The 23,202-nt window shown below is 52.1% G+C and overlaps 1 protein-coding gene across 8 annotated transcripts in view; it reads right to left on the bottom strand.

Moving 5' to 3' along the window:
* Anks1a (ankyrin repeat and sterile alpha motif domain containing 1A) overlaps window positions 1–23,202 on the bottom strand; it is a 157,313-nt gene that overhangs the window by 61,401 nt on the left and 72,710 nt on the right. For 4 of the 8 annotated variants that reach the window (XM_029533179.1, XM_029533178.1, XM_029533181.1 and 1 more), the window contains 7 exons: window positions 21,543–21,839; window positions 20,761–20,836; window positions 20,437–20,538; window positions 20,177–20,344; window positions 17,982–18,178; window positions 14,899–14,991; window positions 10,403–10,523 (listed from right to left, as the gene is read on the bottom strand). In XM_029533179.1, coding sequence (XP_029389039.1) covers window positions 10,403–10,523; window positions 14,899–14,991; window positions 17,982–18,178; window positions 20,177–20,344; window positions 20,437–20,538; window positions 20,761–20,836; window positions 21,543–21,839 — 1,054 coding nt within the window. The remainder of the gene's footprint in view (window positions 1–10,402; window positions 10,524–14,898; window positions 14,992–17,981; window positions 18,179–20,176; window positions 20,345–20,436; window positions 20,539–20,760; window positions 20,837–21,542; window positions 21,840–23,202) is intronic. The other 4 variants (XM_021221266.2, XM_021221264.2, XM_021221269.2 and 1 more) reach the window with 1 other exon arrangement.

Below are 23,202 nucleotides of genomic sequence, written 5' to 3'. Positions count from 1 at the left end.
GGCAGCTGGGGAGAAGGGGTACGAGATGACATGCACGTGAGGTGCTAAAGCAGCCGCCACAGGGTGATGCCAGCGTCTCACAGCGCTGCTGCTTCTGGGAAAGCCTCTGCCGACCAGCAACCCCAACAACCGGGCATTCCAGGTGCCCCACACCACTCAGCTCTGAGCAGGTCTGCAGGGCAGAGGCGGGGCAGTCAACTTACTCACTATGGACAGGAGTAGAATTCTGAATGCTCTGGAAATTTAACTCTCAACTCACTCATCCTGACTCTACAACATAGATCCGGAGCAGGGGACAAGGCATAAACAACTTGAATGAGGAGAGAGAGAGAGAGAGAGAGAGAGAGAGAGAGAGAGAGAGAGAGAGAGAGAGAGAGAGAGAGAGAGAGAGAGAGAGATCGTTCCAGTCAGAGTAACTGAAGCCCGAGGAAGTCATAACTTTACAGCTGCAAATAGCTACTATGATAATGGGTAGCCAGAACAAAGCTGCCCGTGATTTTGCATATTGAGGCCACAGAGAAGGTAATACATGACCACCTAACGGAGGCTCAGGACGACAGTGCTGTCCCTGGAGAAGAGGAGAGGCTCACGGCAGCAGAAGCTGCAACTGTCCATAGTTCCTGCCCGAGCTGCACTAACTGCAGGCATTCAGGAGGAGGCCTGGGTTGCATCCGTTCCCAAGTTCCTAGTTAACCATCTGTGAGCAGTTAAGAAGCAACAGAAGGAAAACTCCACAGCCCAGAACTGGGCCTGCTTGGCTCACCCTGACTAGTAGGTCTCAAAACCCAAGTCAGAGAATGTTCTGGCTATTTGCTGGGAGCTGACAATGGAGGCCTTCAAACAGCCACTCATTCATGCCAGCCATCAATGAAGAAAGGGAGGCAGATGCCAAGAGCTGGACACCAGAGAGATGCCAGGGGAAAGCAGTGGGCGGAGAGAAGGGGTGGGGGCCTGTGCAGGACGGAGATCTGCAGATGCAGGAAGCTCTGTGAGTCACAGAAGGTACAACTCCCAAATAGCAAGTTATGTGATTTTTCCCCCAGGAAAGACATCCACACCTGAAAAGTCCATTGAACCACAAGAACTTTAGCATGTCTGTCTGTCTGTCCCTCTCTTTGTGTACTGAGATAGGGTCTTGCTAGGTAGCCCTGGCTAGCTTAGAACTCTAGTCCAGGCTGCCTCCTAACTTGCCATCCTGTCACTTAGTGCTGAGGTCACAACTGCTGGCTGCTCTGCTATGGGGATCTCAGGAAGCTGACACACTGCCCGTCTCCACAGCTGTGCCTAACCTAGATATGGCAGCTTACATGACTTGTCTGTCGCTAGAGTAAAACATAATGGCCAAAGCAACTCATAGAAGTAGCCGGGGGCTCACACTGTAAACCATGAGCACCAAGCAATGAGCGTGAACTGGAGATGGTGTGAACAGGAGATGGTGTGAACTGGAGATGTGAATCTTTAAACTTTCAAAGCTCATCCCGAAGGCCACATTTCCTTCAACATGGCCACACCTCCTAATCGTCCCAAGCAGTGCTACGAACTGGGACCAAGTACTTAATCACCCAAGGCTACGGAGAACATCTCATTCAAACCACCACACGGCTCAAATCTATAATTCAATTTACGATTCTGAGGCAGGAGGACTGAATTCCAGGCCAGTCAGACTACATAGCAAGAGTCTTTTTCAAAAAAAAAAAAAAAAAGCAAGAAAGGACCATATTTAAGACACTCCTACACAAATGAATAGATGGCAAATAACTACTCAATGTCTGGTTCCCTGCCCCAGGTCTTGCGGCATACCCCAGGTGCTATGGGTTTGCCACTCTCCTGCCTCCAATTCCCAAATGCAGGGGTTGCGAATGCACCGCTGTGCCTGGCTCTGATGGTTTCCCTCTGTTCAGACAGGTTAATATACAGCCTCGGAGACAAGGTATTAGGATAACACAGAACCACGAAAGAGACCCTGGAGACATTATTTGATAGCTCTGCCTACTATTATCACAACTTCATGGAATTGCCGAGAGAACTGAACTGTGGTTGGGGAGTGCTTAGGTCCATGCCAGGACACACCAAGCTCAGATGAGATATTAACACCATCTATCCACCCCAACAGCCTCACTGTAAGACTGACCCCTCCGTCCCTCACAAAGATCAGCAAAGAGACAACTTAAAACATAAAAAGCCCCTCTAAGCACCCCTTACCTTCTTCATCCTCTGACCTCTCTATAAGGGAGGAAGAAGCAGAGACGTCAGAAGAAGTCTAAAGCCTGAAACCGAGGCAGCACCGAGTGGCCGGCTACATGTCCTCACTGACTCTGTGAGGGAGTGTGTGCATCTCTGCCTTCAGGGGCCTGCCCGGGTAATACAGAGACGAAGGAGCCATGCCTGGCTCAACGCAGGAAAAGGAAGGCAGGTTCAGAAATGGAATGCGGAGATGGACAGATGCTCTGAGGAAGGTCAGGTGTGACTTGGATGAGCTGGGAGCTTCTCGGGGTGGTGGACTCTAACCTGGGCTTTGAAGGGGAAGGGAAGCCTTGCCAGGTTTGAGAGAGGCAGGCACGTCCCCAGGAAGCAGGCATCTAAATCCTGCCCAGAGCTCTCGGAGGAGCAGAGAGCAGAGCCTCCTTCCCCTCCCACAGCCAGTCCATCCAGGAGACAGAGGATCTGCACAGGGGAGGTGGGCTGTCTCTCCCTCTCCCCATACCCAAGCTCATGCTCTGCCTCCCAGCATGGCAGGTAATTCCCAGCAGGGCATTTTATTCACTCTGGTGCTGGTGTCCCTTCCCTTGGGGGCCGTGGAGGCAGGGGATCTTCTGTGCTGAACATAACTCCCCTGATGCTTTGTGGGGGGTCTCAAGGACTTTGGAACAATAACATTTTAGTATTTGCACATTTCCAGTAATCTGTGCTCATTTCAGCCAGTTTATGTTAGAAGCTAACCTGAGCCAGGCTACCACACTGCCCTGCTTTCTGTCCGTACGATTAGGGCTCTTTGAGTGCCCAGTCACAGTAGAGAGCGCCCCAGACCACGTGCCCAGCAGACCCAGCACAGGGCTGCACTGCTCTTGGAAGACACGCTTTCTCCAGGAGAAAGGTCCTGACTGGGTAACTCCTACAGACCATGATCTGAAAGAGTCCATTCCGGACCACAGCAACCCAAGACCAGAAAACAAACTGGAATGGAGGTCAAGAGGCCCGGGTGTGCTCCATCCCAGGGATTTTCCCTCCTGGGATCTTTTCAGAGCATAAACAGCTGAGACACATGAGGAGGGGTCTGAGACACCCAGGTGTCAATCTGTGGTTACATCATATCTCCGTGGTCCCTCCCAGTTCTGTGCTTGAATCAGGGTTTCAGATGGAATGGTTCTTCTAGTCACATAGATAAAGATGTGGGTCTGATTCAGTGGACTCGGGCTCTTTCCCCACCCCTATTACACAGGGACAAAACCAGCCCCACCCTGAGTCTAAAGTTACAAACAATGAGGTGACCAGGGGAAACCACCCAGCATGGTGCCGTGCTAGGCAGGCACTTAACCCAGGGAGCCCCTGCTGTCTCTATGTCATTCTCTATGCACAGCCATGCCCAAACTCCTCTGCAAGGTCGCGGCCCACACAGAGCTTGGCTGACTTTCCTGGCTGTGTAAAGGGGATGCTTTCTTCCAAGCAGACCTGAGAGCAGGCTGAAGAGAACCAAAGCTGGAAGACCAGCAGCCTTGAGACTTGGCTCTGGGTGTTGTGTGCTGGCTAACCAGCAAGCCCTCCCCGTGTGCCCATGGGGACAGCCCAGGTCTGGGACTTCAGACTGCCCCACACCAGGTCCTGGTGACCTCACTGCACACACTGCCATTTCTCCAGTCCCCTGAGGAGGCTATTCACCACCTGTCATAGTCCCCTGCCCCTCATACCCCTGCCCTTCCCATTAACAGCCTGGCCTGGATCAGGTTCCTCCTCCTGTGACACCTTCCCTAGTGAGCCACCTTACTGGTGCCTGGCCTCTCGGCCCCATGGCTTCAGACAGTTCCTACACTGGGTATTCACAACCATTTGCTTTCTCTTCTGCAGCTGCTGCGGTGCTGAGCCTGCTGCTAGAGTCTCAAGGAAGAGCTAAGACGGTGTCATTCCTCCAGAGTCATCTCACCCTTCAGCGCCCCCCCACCCCAGGTTCCTTGCTAAGCTCTGCATCCAGCTGGCTCCCATGGCTTCCCACCAGGAAGCTCTGCTCTGCGCCCATGGCACCTTAGGTTTCCCAACAACCATAAAGAACTGGTGTGCCAGCCGGGCGTGGTGGCGCACACCTTTAATCCCAGCACTCGGGAGGCAGAAGCAGGCGGATTTCTGAGTTCAAGGCCAGCCTGGTCTACAAAGTGAGTTCCAGGACAGCCAGGGCTATACAGANAAACCCTGTCTCAAAAAAAAAAAAAAAAAAAAAAAAAAACTGGTGTGCCTTCTTTACACAGATGCTGCAGCTTCGAGAAGGCACAGGACTCTGAAGGTCCCGGCCAAAAGAGAGTGAGCAGGAGTTCAAACACCAGCCTCTGCTCTGGCCTGGGCTTCTTACATCTTTCTTCCTCTTTCCTGAAAGCTCTGATATCACCACCAGAGTGACTGTCTCTTCTGTTCCGGAGGACATGACACAATCTCCCAAGAAGACAGCAATATAGCTGACCTAAGATCTCCCTTCTGTCACCAAGACAGAACCCAGGAACTGTCATTCCTTGCAATCTGCCTCAGAGAAGCGCAGCCCCATCAGGATTTACCAGTGGACTCCCAATCACCTGACGCTTTCCTAGTCTTCGTCATCTAGCTCCGTGTCACTGGTCACAGTGGTAACTGGGCTCGCATGCTCACTCTCCTGCGCTCCCTGGACGACCTGGACTTTCTAGCCACCTGGGATAAAGGGTGTGGCTGTTGCTTAGGGCAGCTTCACACTGCAGTCCAGGCTGATCTGGTGACCATCTTGTCCTAGCTCCCCATGCCTAGCCTTTAAGGCTGTTCTTTTTCAAATTTGCCACCTCTTCAGCATAATTGCACTGAAGAGACATACCCAGTTTTGGGGGGACTACCTTCCCAATGCTTTCCCCTTTCCGTGTCAATGGCTGGAAAGTGAATGGCCGACTGGGCTGTGACCAACAGGTCCTGAGAACACAGACTTCCACCCAGCCCTGTGTTCATCTCTGCAGAGGTCATTCAGCTCCTGGGATCTTCAGCATCTCTTAGTCATCAGGACCGTGTTTCTGGGCAGTGTGGGCATATTCACACAGTGTTCTCCTCGAAGGCCGGCTGGCCACCTCAGCACCCAGCCCTGCTCACCCACGCCTGGCTGCACCCTGTCATCTTACCCCTCAGACTTGTCCCACTCCGTCTTCCTCCCCTGACTTCCTCCTGCCCCTCTGGGAAGGATCCTGTCCCAAGCTAAGACTCCCAAATTCTACCCTTCAGAGCGTGTGGCCCCCAAGCTGCCACCCCACTCAAGTTTCAACAGTACGGCTCTGTCTCAGGAAAAAAGACTGACATTTGAGAGCCAACCTCTAGGACAAGTTCTCTTTGTTCCAGGCTACTCTCCACCTCCTCCCCCTCCCTCCACCCACTGTTGTGTGCCACACCCCTGCCTGGAACCTTGGTCATCTCCCTCCCCAGCCTTGGCCTACCAAGTTGAAGTCTCTATTTCAGGGCTTGGCTCAGACACTCTCTTCATAGAGCCTATCTCTGATCTCTTGTGTGAACATAATTTGTCTCACTTTTGAACATCAAACTGCTTTTTTAAAAAACCACTTTCATGTGAATTCAACATACTCTGCCCCCTTACACATTTCAACTATTTTCTGTATTTACCACACATGTACATATCCATATAATTTGTCAAGATATTCTGTGGAAGGCAATACAGAGCTACTACTCATAGAGCTTATTTGATGAGAAGGAAGTGAGCTGCCCTAAGCCTGCAGCAGGAGGAGGGAGGCAGCCAGAGGCCTGGGTGTGCCAGGAGCCTGAGTCAGAAGTTGGGGAGAAGATGCTGCCTGTGAGACTCAATTGCCAAGCTGTCCCTTCACAGAGTCATAGAGGCGTGCAAGCGTCTGCTGTGAAAAGCAAGTCTGGGCCTTCAGGGAGAGAAGGAAGGGCCTGAGGACCGAAGGGCATGACTTTCTCTTTCTGAAAGCTGAGTAAGGGGACTCCCTGCCCAGCCCTGGAGAGGAGTCTCCAAGGTGACAGGAGCAGATAGAGGACAGGCAAGAAGACCTCTAAGAAGACCAAAGTCCTCTCACTCAAGTGCATGCATGGCTCTCGGGAGCATCACCTCGACTGCATCTGGAAAGTGCTGGAAATCCAACTGCACTATGTGGCATTCCCATGCACCCCTGTCCTCATGCTCCGTCACCACGTCCCAGGCCCACAGAGTGCCCAGGACAGCAGTGTGACTAGCAGACCTCCTGGCTCCTTTCCTACTTCAGGCTGTCTCTGTTCCTGACCCCACTCCCACATGCCATGCAGCCGGCCTGTGTCCATCTCGTGACTTCCCTGCTGCTCCTCTCTTCCTTCAGATACAGTGTAGCAGCTACAAGGAGGCGGCAGCCACAGGGCCACAGCAGGGAGGTCAGAGGCAGCTCACAGGAGCTTTATCTCCATTCTTCCTGCTGCTCGCCTCCCAGCCTCCCCTCTCAGGGCCACCATTTGCCGCATCACAGTGTAACATCTCAGATGCTTTTCAACTCCCAGACTTAAAAGACCCTGGGAAGGGGAGGGTATAGGGGACTTTGGGAATAGCATTTAAAATGTAAATGAAGTAAATACCTAATAAAAATTGGGAAAAAAATGAAAAAAAAAAAAAAAAAAAAAAGACCCTCTGGCCTTTGCCCTCCAAATGATGGAGACTACCGTGCACGTGCACTACCTCAGGCAGACACCATTAATTTTAAAAAAGAAAATTAATTGTGAAAAAGAAAACTGACAAAAACAAAACACCAGCCACAAAACCATAGGCATGCCAGAGACTAAATAAGCAGGAGTGCATATCTTCAGACATGAAGGCAATTCCCAGGTCTGTTTTTGTTTGTTTGTTTTGTTTTGTTTTGTTTTTTTGAGACAGAGTTTGTCTGTGTAGCCCTGGCTGTCCTGGAACTCACTTTGTAGACCAGGCTGCCTTTGAACTCAGAAATCCACCTGCCTCTGCCTCCCAAGTGCTGGGATTAAAGGCGTGCACCATCACTGCCCAGCCAGTTTTGTTTTCTAAGCATGTGTTTGTGTGCCTTTCAAACTGCAAGCATGTGTATGTGCAGTTCAGGTCCTGTGAGACTGGGTCTCTTACTGAGCCCAGGGTTTTAGCACTGGGCTAGGAAAGCTGGAAGGTCCTCATGTTCCTCCCTCCCCGGTACAGGGATTAGAAATTCTTGTTATCAGCGAGGTGGTGGTGGCTCACACCTTTAATTCCCGCACTTGGGAGGCAGAGGCAGGCGGATCTCTGTGAGTTCGAGGCCAGCCTGGTCTACAGAGGGAGTTCCAGGACACCCAAAGCCACACGAATAATCCCTGTCTTGAAAAACCAAAAAAAGAAAGGAAAGGAAGTCAGGTCTCCATGTTTGGCATCTTTATGTGGGTTCTGGCGATCAGACGCCGATCCTCATGCATGCGAGGCATGTGCTAACACAGCCCGTTCCCCAGTCCTGCTGCTAATTTTATTTTTTTCCTTAAAGAATTGTTTTTTGCAGGTGCCCAAAAAGGCTAGAAGAGGGTCCTGTGCCCCTGGACTGGATAAGATGGCTGTGAGCAGAGTGATGTGGGTGTCAGGGGGCAGACCCGGGTTCTCTGCTGGAGCAGTGTGGTGTCTTAACCATGGTTGGGCTGTACAGCCAGCTCACTGTCTACAGTCTATGCTGTTAGCATCACTGTGACAGTGCACTGTGGGGTGAGTGCAGTCCTGGAGAGGTGTGTGTGTGTGTGTGTGTGTGTGTGTGCGCGCACACACACTCACAGCATGCCTGTAGGTGTATAACTGACAACAGAGCTGAAGATGGGAGCTGAGAGAGAGGATCTTTAGCAGTGACAGAGGAAGAACCGCTGGCACGTAAGAACCAAGACTAGTGCTATATAAAAGGCAGAGTCTCAAGGTGGCTTGTCACATGCGATTCCATGCTGGGTTAAATGAAGCATGACTATCTCAGGGCCACTACTGTGTAACAGCAGCAATGGTGGGCAGGGGCCATGTTCACCCAACTCAGAACAAAGACAGGCAAAGCCTAAGCATACATCTCTATTCCTGCAATGTGTTCCACCCCACACTACAGGCCCAAGTCCTGTCTCATTAATGCCGACATAAACATAACCTTTGGAAAGCAGGTCAGTCAGTTCATAAAAGCTGCATACAGAGATGACATTAAAGGAAACGGAGGAAGGAGTTATCCAGCAGCTCTGTAGGCCACTGCTGCTCACTTCCGGACTGGCGGTTTCTGCTCCCTGACAGGACATGCAGGGCTTCTGAGAAACTACTGAGTTAATGCCTCACCACCTTGTCTGAAAGTTCCAGTAAGCCATGACAAAGGGCTAGCCCAGGCTACCTTGTAGGCTGTAAGCCATGACAAAGGGCTAGCCTGTAGGCTGGGTGCACACACAGCGTCACAGCACTCAGGCTCAACAGCCACACAGGATAGAGCAGCAAGGAACAGAGGGGCAGGCGTGAGACTCTAAGTCTTCTTTCAAAGCTCCCAGGAGCTGGGACAATTCCTGAGCATAGGACAGAAGAGCTTTACCAAGGACATCTGGCAGCCAGGAGACAGCCCCTCTGTCACCCTCTGAACTGGCTGTGTGGTCATTCTACATGAAGCCACTAAAAGAATTGCCCTCTTTTCTTCAAGAAGCACCATTTTCAAATGCACAGGCCTGTTTCACCAAAGTTAATTTCCATGATCCTTTTAGAAAGGGGCTCACACTGTAGCCCCACACAACCTTCAACTCTGGATGTCACAGTAATCCCCCTGCCTGTCTCCAGAGCACTGGGATTACAGGTGTAAACGGCTATGCATGGCTCCTGTGGTTTCAGACTCTAGAGCAGGCACCAGAGCCTTGCCTGCTCTACATTTAGAATGCCCCCACAGGATGGACTTCCTGAACCGTGGGAGTCTGCACCAGCCCACACACAGACCCAGTGCGAGCGAGTGTGGGTGGAAATCATCATCCTGGTTCTGAGAGGAAACAAGGAGACCAAAGGGGGCCAGATGCTCAAGACGCTTGTGGAACAACAGCAGCGTCACCAAGGCAGTGCAATGAAGGAAAGGGGTTCCTCAAAGGCCACGTGGCTGGAGATGCACACTTAAAACTCCTCAACATGGAACACACCTCAAGTACAGAACTCAGAGGTAAAACATTTCTAGAAGGAAGTATAGAAAAAAATACCCCTGGGGCTGGCGAGAAGGCTCAGTCAGTTAGTGATGAGCCCCGAGTTACAGTCTTGAGCATCTACCTAGAAGATGTCAAGTGTGGTGTGTGCGGCCATAGCACCAGCCGGGGTGGGAGAACATAGCCCTCGTCTAGAAATGTAAGGCACAGCGGGCATGGTGGCACGGGCCTTTAATCCAGAACTCAAGATAGGCAGAGGCAGGTGAATGTCTGTGTGCTCAAGGCCAGCCTGGTCAGAGGGCAAGTTTCAGGGCATCCTGGCAAGTAAATAAGTCAATAAATTGGGAACAACTGAGGAAGATGCTTGACACCAACCTCTAGTCTCTGCAACCAGACTGACATGTGCATGTACATGCAGTAACAGGCACACCCCACACCCACTCACACACATATGCGCGCGCACGAGCGCGCATATACACACACACACACACACCATGACTTATGACATTATGGACTTAGACATTAAAAAAGAAAGGACAAATTGAACTTCTCCAAAATAATTAAGATCTCAAAAGCCACTATGAAGATGGTCATAAACTGAGCGAGAAGCACATTCAATAAAGAAGTCATCAATGGGGCATGGTGGCACAGGCCTGTGGACTCTCTCTAGTTAAGGCCAGCTAACAGTCAACAGGGAGCTGGGAGAGGCAGGCTCTGCAGACACCACCCACCAGCACAAGCAGGCCACAGTGCCAAAGCACCAAGGTTACAGGTGATAGCCCATCATAACCCTAACAAAGACCATTCTGTCCTGCTTAGGACGCAGAGTCCATCATGGACCTGAATAACCTAGGCTGCTAGCTAGCACGACAGGCTCCAGCTAGTCCCATACAAGTGCTACTTACTGTCCTGGGTCCTGCTCGCACAGCTGTCACCTGGGTGCCCTCACCTGCCCTGCTACACCTGAGGGAGGGCTGCATCTCCATCCATTCAAGGGCATGGAGTCCAGGTATTGAAGGAGACTGAGCACAGGGGCCTGACTCCTTCCTGTGCTGTGGGAGTGGGGTGGGCATACCTTCAGTCCTCCCGTCTGTGGTCCCCAGCTTCTTGGTTTCTGCCGTGAGCAGCAGCTCATATGGGTGCTCCTCCTCTTCCTGGGGGGCACTGCTCTGAATCGTGGGTCTCATAGCCAGGCCCTACAAGACAGAAACACCCAGAACATGTTGGGCACAGAGACAGGTGGCACACAACAGAGCTCAGATTCTTGCCTAGAGGTTGACATTCTGGAAACTTGATGTCCAGTGCAGCAAGGCTGGGAAGCAGACCATGAAAGAGGGGCCTTGTGGGTGTGGTACTTAGGAGCTCCACTTGGAACAAATCCACTCCCAGGGGAGTTGTGGCTTATGTGGCATACAGGATAACTTCAGTTGTTATCGTGTGAGCCCGGCACCCCCACGCTCACTGCCCTCTGCCACACACCCTCCACGCTGTGACGCAGCTCAGACTCCCACAGAAGCTAACAAGCACACAGCTGCTTCCTCTTGGCTTCGTGGCATTCCAAACCGTGAGCCAAAGAAACCCCTTTACTCTTTAGTACCCAGACCTGGAGGTTCTGTTGAAGCAACAGGAAAACCCAAAACAGTTTCTGTATATTAAATCCCCACAATCTGATTAAACCATTCTTTTTTTTATTTATCTTTTTACCTCATTTTATCCTTCAAAAGAGATACAAATCTAAGCCTCTCTCTCCTCCCTTTCTCTCTTCCACAGTGTTCTGTGGAGACGACTTTCTTCTCCGATGTGCACCTACCCTTCCCAAAGGCCAGTATCCACCTCAACAGGAAACATGGTCCTCCTGATGCTCAGCCCTTCACAGGCACTAGATGCAAAACTGGCCTGTCCTCGTCCTCTTCCTCCTCCTTCGCTGCTGCAGTCCTGAATAGCCTGGAAGTTGCTATGTAGACCACGCTAGTCTCAAACTTACAGAGATCCTCCTGCTTCTGCCTGGTCAGGGCTAGGATTAAAGGTCTATGCCACCACAGCCGGAACGAAGCGACCCTAAAGCTAGCTTCCTCCCGTGTTATGAGGTGATTTCAGATCCCCTCCAACAGCCTTGAGAGTCAGCAACCACGGAGTGGGTTTCTGTGGGCAGCAGCAGCTCCACCTGCTGAGATAGCACTGATCAAGCAGAGATGCGCCCATTAGGGGGGTGTCAGGGGCTGGCTGTGGCACACGGAGGGGTACAGAGACCCCTGCTCTGATGAATCTTCTCACCTGCCCAGAGCCCAGTGTGGTTAAAGGCAAGTTAAGGATAATTATATACCAGCAATCAAGCTAGAGCACAAACCTTCCAGAGCCCAAGGGATGGGTACAGCCTGGGAGTGAGGGGCGGGGCTGGGATTCCCACTCTAACAGACCAGCAGGTCCTATAGGCACGGCTCCTTCCCTCACACAGACACCTCTCACCACACACCAGGAAAGCAACAGACTGGTGACTCGTCAGAGTCCTCCGCTGTGGGGACGGCTTCCTGTGACCACCTCTCCTGAAGAGAGGACAGCTCTCCTAGTCTCAGACTGAAGGAGAAGCTCATGTTTGTTTACTAGAAAGGCTGCCATTCCGATGGCAGAACGGCGTCTTACTCTAACACTCTGTGGAGCACAGCAGGTACTCCTCTGTGCTAGCCACCTGGAAGCCATGGCTCCTTTACAATGGGAGTCCTGGGCATCTTTATTCCAGGTCTGGTTTCTCAGGAACACAATTAAGGGAACAAAGAGGGACCATTAAGTAGTTTGCACCATGTCAACTTGACCCCACAGGCTTTTCTGATAGGAGCTTGTGCTCTGCAGGTTTACACCACATGATCCTTTGGAATCTGACTCCCTGTATGTTTGCTTCATCGAGAGTTCTCACCAGGCCCGGGAAGGCTTCCCTGAATGGGAACTGCCCTGGGTGCCTGACCTACAACACAGGGCTGGACACAAGACTTCCAAGGATGAGTGTGAGCAGAGACCATCACCCACAACAGTGGGGACACAGTCACAGCTAGAGTACCTGCTTTTGGCCCATTCATCTGTAAACTCAGCAAGCCAGGTACCTGTCCAAGGTTACGCAAAGTTCAAGGCAGAGCTATGCCACTAGGCACACTTCCTCAGATTCTAATCCAGACTGGCCGCAGGCTTCCTACATCCAAGGTGAATGGCCTTCCCTGTTCAGCTGCAAATGAGACCCCTACCTTGACCCAGACAATAACCGGACTGTTCCTGTCTGTCCTCTTCCTCTGGTCTGACCAGGCTGTGGGATGAAATGTCAGAGCCAACAACAAACCTTTCTTCCAGCCATCCTTCTTCCCCCAGAGTCAGCCCTGTGTCACAGTGACTATGGCAGTAACTGAATTTCAACGGAAAGGATTCCACCTTTTACTGCATTGCTCCTAAATCTTCCTTCCCTCTGCCTCTAGGGCTGGCGATGACTTAAAGCTGAAGCAGTGCACTGTCTGCTCTGTGGGGAGCAGCACCGATTGGTCACAGCGTGTTGTGAGTAGCTATCACCAACTGTAGCTGGGGTGTAGGTGGCTGAGGAGCCCCATGATAGAGGAGACTAGGGCTACCCTCATGGCAGCTGGCAGCCCCTCAAGAGGAGTGAAAACCTTGTGTGTGTGTGTGTGTGTGTGTGTGTGTGTACATGCACGTGATATCTCATGTCTGTCATCATGATGGGGCCATTCCTTGAATAAGCTCTCCCACCATCAAACACTGGGTCACATGACTGACAAGTAGGCAACTCTCAAGTTTGGCTTGGTCATGAAGCCTTCCTCCCTCAGCACCAGAAAAGCTCTGGGTTTAATCTTCCCAGTACCACAGCCAAGAGAAAATGGCCTGCAGTTTAATGACACCAGTGTCTCAGAACCAAGTTTAGTTTTAAAGCTCTGAGAGAGCTGGATACAAAGATGGTGGGGCCGGGGTCTTGACATCCCTACAGACAAGCAGAGGGAAGGTCCCAGCACCCACACACAGCAGCTAGCTCATAAGCCTCATAAGTAACTCCAGTTCCCGGAGTCGCGATGCCCTCTTTGGCCTCTCAGGAAACCAGGCATGGATATGATTCACAGAAAGTCAGGCATGGAGGGGAAGAAGGCCCACAGACAGACATACAACAACAGGAGTCCCGTGTAGGTCATTACGAGAAGAGGGCTCTGGCCATGTCTCCTCTATATTCAAGCACCCGCCCTAACAGCGGATGGCAAGTCCAGGACTCTTGTTCTCGTGTCAGCTGACTGGAACTCCAGGCTATTGGGAAGCATTTCCGGAAGATGAATCTCACACAGAGAAAGACATCCCGCAGGTGAGGTGGCCTCCACACCTGACAGCCTGTGTTCAGTCCCTATAGCTTTTATTTAACTTTATACACATGATTACTTAATAAACTTGTAAACAACCTAAATATCCCACAGCAACATTAGCCAGGACAAAGTCTCTATCTTTCCCAACTGTCATTTGTGACCTGGCTTATGTTTGGATACAGTCTCAACCATGAAGCCTGACAACATGGTCCTGTTCACAGTGGCTAGGATGAGGGAACTTGACGCCTTCTATCAAAAGTGAAAGCCGGGCAGCAGATGGCAGCAGACCCTGCTTCACATGTGCACGGCAGACCCACACCTGGCTTGTGAGCTACAGCCGCACCACAAGTCTTTCAGGGCGAAAGGCTTATGCATTACACAGCTTACAGACACACGTACACCACAGACTTACTAAGCACAGGCGCAATGAGAAAATAAGAAAGTCAAGGCTGGGGATATTGCTCAAGGGGTAAGAGTGCTTGCTCTGTGAGCATCAGGACCTGGGTTCAAATCCCCAGCATACACATAAGAAGCCAGGCCTGGCTGTGTATGCCTGTTCCCCAGCACTGGAGTAGAGGATGAGGGTAGAGACAGGAAGATCCTCTGGCCTAGCCAGAGACCCCTCTTACATCAAGGCCAAGAGCTACAAAGGGGGGCAGCCACAGTTCAGCTCTGGCCCCAGCATGCATGGGCACATGAACCTATGCTGTACAGTTATGTATACACCTAACACACACACACACACACACACACACACACACACACACACACACACACGCAACACTGTTCTTCCTCTGAGAAAAAACAGGCTGGGGGCGGCTCAGGGACAGAGGGCTTGCTCGGCACGCACAAGGCTCTTGGCTTAATCCCAGGGCTGGAGAGATGGTTCAGTGGTTCCGATCACTGGATTCTCTTCCAGAATCAAACCCCAGCACACACATGGTTGCTCACAACCCTCTGGATCCCCAGTTCCAGGGGATCTGATGCTGTATCTGACCAGGCAACACCAAGTAGGCCTGTGAGGTGCACGTGTGTGTGTGTGCGCGCGCGCGCGCATGCACGCACACACGCACGCACACACGCACGCACACGTATACATATACAAAACAAAACAAAAACAAAAAAAAACCTTAGAAGAGCAGAGGAGGAGAAAAGAAAGCCTCCGCTATGTAGACTCATCTACCATCTAACAAATGCTATGTGCGTGACGGGGTAACCCCCAGCCCTCTACCTCAAAGGCTGCCAAGGGAAAATACTTCTTATCTACACGTTCTTCCTCCTCTTCATCAGGTGGCGGCTTTGCTGGAGGCGGCGGACGTTCCCTCTACAGAAGAAAATAAATACATTTTACCATCTCTCTTTTTCAAGTAGTTGTCTTTTCTTTTTTAAGATTTTTATTTATTTATTTTTTTTTATTTTTTATTTTTTGGTTTTTCAAGACAGGGTTTCTCTGTATAGCCCTGGCTGTCCTGGAACTCACTCTGTAGACCAGGCTGGCCTCGAACTCAGAAATCCGTCTGCCTCTGCCTCCCGAGTGCTGGGATTAAAGGTGTGCACCACCACGCCCGGCAAGATTTTTATTTTTTAAATTGGTGTTAGGGTCTTACTGTGTAGCCCTGGCTGTGCTGGAACTTGCTGTGTAGACCAGATTGGCCTTATGCCCACAGGGATCCTCCTGCCTCTGGCTCTGAGTGCTTGGAACCAAGGCCTGCACCATACCCAGCATCTCTCTGGTGTTTAATCCTCCCCTTCAACAATAAGTGCCTGGCTGCAGGGAACCCTGGTTGTAGCCCATTTAGACAGGAGCACGACCATGTGTCTCCTTAGCCTGGGACAGGCAAGCATGCTCTTAAGATCAAAAGCAACTACACTGCACTTCACACCCAGTTCTACCAAAGGTAATAGGCAAAGGACACGAGTGGCCAGAGTTAACAAAACAAAACAAAACAAAACTTCTTCAAAAATTCAGGCTTCCTGTAATAGGGCTGTAGTTTGCCAACTTTACCCGAAAGCAAGGAACTGGTTGAAGGGATGCAAGTGTGGACCAAGGGTGGACAACCTCAGGAACAACATGCATGATTTCTGACAGCAAAGTGGAAGGCTAGGAGGCCATTACACCCGAGCCTTTCCCACAGTTCTCTACAGTGCTGAGGGCTAGGACAGAGCTGGCCCCAGGCTCCAGTCCAGCCTTGCAGGTCAGCTCAATGTTGCTAGAGCAGGTGAGGTTTGGGATGCAGAGGAGTAGAGATTTCCCAGAGAAGTCTGCACAGGAAGCTGGGTTGGGTTTGGCACCCAAGACCTTCCTGTTTCTCTAGCCCACAGCAGCCTCCATCACTCGGGCCTTCCTGGGCTGTCTGAGGCAGACATACTCAACAACAATCTTACGACAACTTCATGTGTTCAAGCCCATGCTGTTCAGATTGGAATTCCCGTGGGGGGAGGGTCTCACTTTCTCTGCCCTGAATGGGCCTAGCCAAGGCACCGCGTACAGAAGGACAAGCACGAAGCCAGCCTGGGGATGCCAGTATAGCAGAAAGCAAAATAAACAGCAGAAGTGGCCCATCCCAGAAGCCCTCCAGACAGAGCAAGACCACTGCAGACACGGAAGGGAACCCAAGTCCCCATGAACCTCTCTCTGAGGTACACAGGGACAATCCGCCACCATTGCTATGCCAGCCATCTACACGGATGGCCAGAGAGGTTAGAAAACAAGAATGACTACAACACAGCGTGCAAAGACGTGTAAACTGCCGGTGATGTGCACACTCAGGGATGCTCTTGTTTCTGCTTAAGTGCACCCTTAAGTGTAGGTTCACTACAGGACCTGTGGCTTCTAGCAAAGGCACCGGCGCCCCCTACCGGGCGACCCCTGCAAGCCAACCTCAAAGCTAAGCCTCCCCCACAACTTAAACCGTGGACGCCAATAGGGAAGTCTGCTGCCTGCTGCCTGAGCCCAACTGCTGCTTCACTTCTGTGTCCCAGGACACAGTTAGAAAGGTCAAGGACCACCCCGTCCCCTGCCAGAACCTGGCAGGAAAGGAAGGCCAACAGGAAAAACAGAAACACCAATACCAACACGTAGGCCCCCAAATATGAACCAAGGTGGTCAGCGTTGGATCCTGTCAGCAAAGGCCAGGGCAGGCCTTCACCAGGGTCGGGAAAACTCTGTCAAGTGGAAATAAAGTGGGGGCAGGGCTGCAAGCATAGAGCATCCTCTAGGGAGGGAGGGGAGTCAGGAGGGAGTCTTGAGGCTCATGAACAAGGCCAGAAGTAAAAGCAGGCATTAGACAAAGCTTCGGAAGGCAGGAGGGCGCATGGACGGGGTGCGCTCACGAGCTGAAACAGGGCTAATAGAGAGCCACCCACAGACGGCACGTCTAGTAAGTGCGCAGTCTGATTAAACCTTGCCATGCCCTCTCCCCAGGATGGGACTGCCCGTCCACATGGCTGGTAAGGCAAGCGGGACTGGGAACAGCCAGCAACGCATGTCACCGGATATGTCTGTGATCTAAAAGAGAAAACCAACCACACACAGCAAACCACACCCAGCAAGACCCCCAAGGCTAGAGCGACACAAGGCTGAACCAGAGCACAGGCCGGATTTGCTCAGAGGCAGTGGGAGATGGAGAGCCCTAAACTGCTACACTGACCTTGGAAACAGCAAACTTCTACCCAGTGTGATCTGCAGTTTTACTGCTCTGAGCAGGAGAGACAGAGTGGCTCTAACAGCAGGCGGGCTCAGGCACCAGGCGGCAGACATTTTCTTGCCTGGACCCCCAACTGTCACCCCAGTCCCCAGCAGGTTCAGGCCTGGGCCACTCACAGGCCCCACTCCCCACACACAGGCCCCACTCCCCACACACAAGCCCTACTCCTCACACACAGGCCCCATTCCTTACATACAAGTCCCACTCCTCACACACAGGCTCCACTCCCCACACACAGGCCCCACTCCCCACACACAGGCCCCACTCCCCACACACAGGCTCCACTCCTCACACACAGGCCCCACTCCCCACACACAGGCTCCACTCCTCACACACAGGCCCCACTCCCCACACACAGGCCCCACTCCCCACACACAGGCCCCACTCCCCACACACAGGCCCCACTCCCCACACACAGGCCCNACACAGGCCCCACTCCCCACACACAGGCCCCACTCCCCACACACAGGCCCCACTCCCCACACACAGGCCCCACTCCCCACACACAGGCCCCACTCCCCACACACAGGCCTCATTCCCCACACACAGGCCCCACTCCCCACACACAGGCCCCACTCCCCACACACAGGCCTCATTCCCCACATACAGGCCTCACTCCAGCAGCCCTTGCTCCGATGGCCTCGGCCTCCTTGTTCATGGAGTCTCTGTCCGATGATCGCCCGCTGGCCGTGCTATCCAAGGAATGGCAGGACACAGCGTTGTACAGCGCCTCGTAGGGCCCCTCCTCGTCAGTATGTGTGTCAAAATCAAGGATCAGCTCAGTCACTGTCTTCTCCACATTGCCTGGTGAAGAGGACAGAGGGTAAGATGATCAGTAAGAGAGGGCAGAGCCTGGCTCCTGATGCCCTGACCAGCCTTCTCTGCAAGCCCTAAGCCATCGGGAAGTTGTCCCTTTGCTAAGGGACAGGGATAGATTTTCTCAAAGTCAATATTAGGAAGTGAAGCTGGGCGGCAGAGCTCTACTCAACAAGCACGCATACAGGGTCTAGCTCCCAGCAGAAAGGAAAGGACTTAAATATGTAAGGGATTCTCCCCACGTCCTCTGTAAGCTCCCTGGTATCTCAGTTCCGTGTGAACATAACCTTAGCCTGGAAATGCAGCTGGAATGGGTAACTGAAAACTAAAAGTAATGCTTGTTAGGATTATAGGTGTGTGTCATGTCTAGCCTCCTCCATCTTTTAGGTTCATCCTTTCTTCCTTTCTTCCTTCCTTTCTTTCTTTGTATTTTGCACATGAAGGATTTTCTTATGTTATGTATGTGAGTACACTGTAGCTGTACAGATGGTTGTGAGCCAACATGTGGTTGCTGGGAATTGACTTAGGACCTCTGCTCACTACAGCCCTGCTCACTCCAGACCAAAGATTTATTTATTATTATATGTAAGTACACTGTCGCTGTCCTCAGACACACCAGAAGAGGGCATCAGATCCCACTACAGATGGTAGTGAACCACCATGTGGGTGCTGGAATTGAACTCAGAACCTCTGGAAGAGCAGTCAGAGCTCTTAACCGCTGAGCCATATCTCTAGTCTTGAGACAGGGTTTTCCCCTGAGTCCACTTTAAATGCTTTAATGAAAACTCCAAAGCCCTTCTAAGGTGCTCTGTGACTGTCCCCTTAGTGCTGGATCCAACCGTGATTGTAGTCACTGCCAGAGATGGCATCTCTGAGTGGCTTCTCACAGTCACAAATATCAGTGTGAGCGCCTTCAAAGTGAAGAGGGGTAAGGCCAGGGGCGTGAGGCTGGGGCATTGGGGGGTATAAGGGGGTAAGGCTGGGGCGTTGGGAGGTGCAGGGGTAAGGCTATGGGTGAGAGGAGCTCGGGGTCCCAGTGCAGATGGGCTGGAGCCTGAGGCCGTCCCTTCTATGTTGCTTTACTGTTCGTCACCATCCACACTTGGGGGATGCTGCCATTAGGAGTTACTTTGTCATTATCACACACGGGCTTCTCAGAGAATGGGAAGGACTCCGCCAGTGATGACCTCCCCACCCCAGCAGTTCACTGCGGCCACTGCCAATGCCTTGTGTGTTGGACAGGAAACAATGCCAAACACACTGTGAGATGATCTGCCAATTACACATCTCTACAGAAGTAGAGACCAACATAAAGCAGAAATGGGGCTGGAGAAGTGCTCAGGGGTTTCAGGCGTTCACTGTTCTTGTAAAGGACCAATGCTCATGCCCTGCATCCACACGACAGCTCAGAACCATCTGTAGAACCTAACACCCTCTTCTGACCTCCATGGGCTCCTGCATGCATGCCATAAACACAGTAAGTGTACACATGCTGCACACACACACAGAGTCTTACTGGGTGGCCCTGGCTAGCCTGGAACTAGCTCTGTAGACCAGGCCTTGAACTCACAGAGCTGTCTGCCTGCCTGTGTTTCTTTCTTTTTCCTTTTCTTTTTCTTTTTTTTAAAGATTTATTTATTTATTATATGTAAGTACACTGTAGCTGTCCTCAGACACACCAGAAGAGGGCGTCATATCTCGTTACAGATGCTTGTGAGCCACCATGTGGTTGCTGGGATTTGAACTCAGGACCTTTGGAAGAGCAGTCAGTGCTCTTAACCACTGAGCCATCTCTCCAGCCCCTGCCTGTTTTTCAAGTGCTAGAATTAACTAACTTTCAGGTGCCTGGTTTAATTAAGAAGAAAAAGAAAGGGAAAGGGAAAATGAAGACAGACTCTACCCACAGCAAAGCTACCTGTGTCTTCGGACATCTAACACAGCATGGAGATAACAGAGCTGTCTGAGTCCTGACAACCCTGCAGTTACCATTGAAACTGAGAACTTTCCGTTTTGCGCAGGAACCAACAGTTCTCGGGCTTCCAGGGACCTCACCCTGAGGCTTTGGTGCTATGGCGTCTGCGCTGGAGAGGAGAGGGAGCTGGGCTGTGGAGGTCCTGTCCACTTCTTTCACACTTCTTTTTCCCGTCATGTGATCTGTGAGGAAAATTGGTAAAGGGAGAAGCTGTAGCAAGCATGGTGCCTTGTAGGTCAACCATCGCTGGCCCAGGGACAGTGGTGACACCTACCTTCAATCAGGGCGGCTATCTGTTGGCTCTTCTGAGAGGGCAGGTCCCGGACAGTGTCAAGGGCGGTCAGGCCACGGTTATCCTTGATGTTAACATCGATTCCTAGAAAGGGGAGCAGATGACGGACCAAGGAAGTAAGCGTGTGTGGGCTAGCCTCGAAGTCAAGTCCAAGGATAGCCCTAGCTTTCAAGCAGCACAACGAGCATTCTTCACTCGACCATCAACAGTCCCGAGCTCTAGGACCAAGTGCACACTCTGACCGCACACATCCGTGGGCCTCGACCCCGCCTGGCGGGCACATGGGCTCAGCGCTGCCAACCTCACCTGCAGCCAGCAGGATTTGCACCACATCGGTCTTGCCAAACAAAGCAGCCTCATGCAAAGCACTGCCCATCTCCGTCTGGAAAGCAAACGAGAGCGCAGCGGGAGTCATGAGAACAGTCTGGTGTGTCACATGACAGACGGGACGTGGATAAGGAGGGACAGCAGGTAAGCTACGCAGAGCCCCCTGGGGCGCTTCACCTTTCTGAGGTTTCTTGTGTGGGTTCTAAAGCCACCAAAGGTCCACATAGCAAGACCTCTGTGTGCTATCGCAGGCCAGGGGACATGTGACTTCTCACTGCTCAGAGGGAGGCTGACCAGTAAAACTTGTGCACGCTCCACCTTCCGGGGAGAGGGAATTGGAGCACCTCATGGCCTACGTGGAGAGTCAACTGCAAGCCTAAGGAAGCCCTGATTGAGGACGCCGCCATCAGAGAGCTGGGCTGAGTCACATGGCCGCTGAGGCTTTGGCAGTGAAAAAAGGTGGCCCCGGGGTGTGTGTGTGGGAAGGTGAGGAGCCTTTCTGTTTAGGAGATGGCCCAGGAACACATCTTTTCAGGGTTTAATGACCAGCTCATACCCTGAAAAGAAACAAGCAAAACCACTGACTAGCTCCACAGAGCTCATCTGCCTCTCACACGTCAGAGCAGGACAAGGTGACACACGGAAGGAAGCACGTGGATGTGATGTGACAGGTGCTACACAGCAGCCCAGCAGCACTGTACTCTTGCCTGTCCCAGGGACTGTGTCCCTTGCGCCAGAAGGGATGTAGTCTGGCTTGCTACCTGGTAGTTGCTATCCATGCCGGCGTCCAGCAGGACCTGCACCACGGCCTTGTGGCCGTTCCTTGCCGCCAAGTGCAGGGGCGTGTGCTTCCGAGTGCTGCAGCTCAGTAGATTGGGGTGCGCACCCAGCAGCAGCTTCACCACCTCCAGCCGCCCGTATAGCGCCGCCAAGTCCAGGGGCGTTTCAAATTTGTTGTTGCGCATGGTGGGGTCTGTGAGCTCCTCCAGCAGAGCCTTCACGACCTCTGTGTGGCCATACTGGGCTGCGCAGTGCAGCGCTGTCTCGTTGTCATTGTTCTGAGGGTTAACAAGCAGATCGTATCAGAGAGGCTGGGGCTAGGGGATAATCACCCATAAAACCACTGAAATTTAAAGGAGAAAAATAGCAGCAATGCTTGGGAACTCATACAGCCAAAATTTGGCCGCCGCCCCCCCCCCCCCACAATCAGCCTGAAGGCTCCCGCTGGCCTCATCTGGCCCTCGTCCCTGCAGGAGAGGAGCGGTCTCTGTGAGCCTTCACCGACGGGTATGTCTCCACACTGAGGGAGAAGCCCCGGCATGAATGGACACCGTATCACTGATATTGTTTCACTGTAAATTTCAGCTGGTTTTACAAGTGTTTCTTTGTTCAGCCCTGTGGTCCTGATTCTGGGCTTGGTCGCCATCCATACCCTTCCACACAAGCCTTGCAAGAAGAGGTCGTCATCTGTGTAGCTTCTTGCATGCAAACCAATCAGCCAGCAGGGAGAGCAACAGAGCAGAGCACCGCAAACCACTCTCAAGGTAGCAGACAGCAGCCATTTCCAAGGAAGAAGGCACAGGCTCAGGCCTGGGCGGAAACGGGGACTCTATCCTGTCCCGTGCTTACCGCAGAGGGGAGCATGGACCAGTGCTTGAGACAGCTGGCTCAGGGGAAGGCCTTCTTATGTATGAATGGGACAGTCCTGGGATGCTTGGTGTGAGAGGTGCAAAATATTCCAATGTGGCGTGGCCCTCGATTAGACTGAGGGCCCCGGATGCCAATTTAGTCCCAAGGACATAGGGTCTGGGGTAGAATCAGAGTGTGAGCCATTTCCATTATGTTCCCTACTGAGACTGATGGCATCCGACTGAAGCAGACAGTGCTCTACAGAGCATGGGTGAGAGCCAGGCTCTCACAACAGTATCAAGAGCTCTCAGTTTACCCAGGTAGTTCCCATACTTTGGGACGGCTTAAGAGCACCCATCCTGAGTCAATACTGTGCACCTTCCAGTAGCCACGAGTTAAAACTACGTCTACAGTTGGTTTAATTGTTAGTGACATTAAAAGGAGCAGACAGGAGTTACCTACACATGCATCATCCCATCTGCTTTTGACTACAATTTGTTGTTTTCATTTTGTTTGTTTGTTTCCCAGCTACACGGAAATGGGCGAGAAAGATCCAGAGCTGCTGAGACCAAGGCCCCAAGTGGCCAGCGACAGTGAAGAAATGTTTAAAACCCAAACAAGAGCAGAAGTTGCAGTGGGGGCACACGCAGAGATAAATGCACACAATAAACAGGATCCGGATGGAGGAACCTGAGCTCCAGCACAGTCAGCCAGAGCAGCCACGAGACTCGGCCTTCCGTGGCCGCCAGCACAGTCAGCCAGAGCAGCCACGAGACTCGGCCTTCCGTGGCC

The sequence above is a fragment of the Mus pahari genome, chromosome 21 (assembly GCF_900095145.1).
Source record: "Mus pahari chromosome 21, PAHARI_EIJ_v1.1, whole genome shotgun sequence".
Classification (NCBI taxonomy): domain Eukaryota; kingdom Metazoa; phylum Chordata; class Mammalia; order Rodentia; family Muridae; genus Mus; species Mus pahari.
The sequence above is the reverse complement of the archived record's forward strand: the minus strand, read 5'-3'. Positions and strand labels throughout refer to the sequence as shown.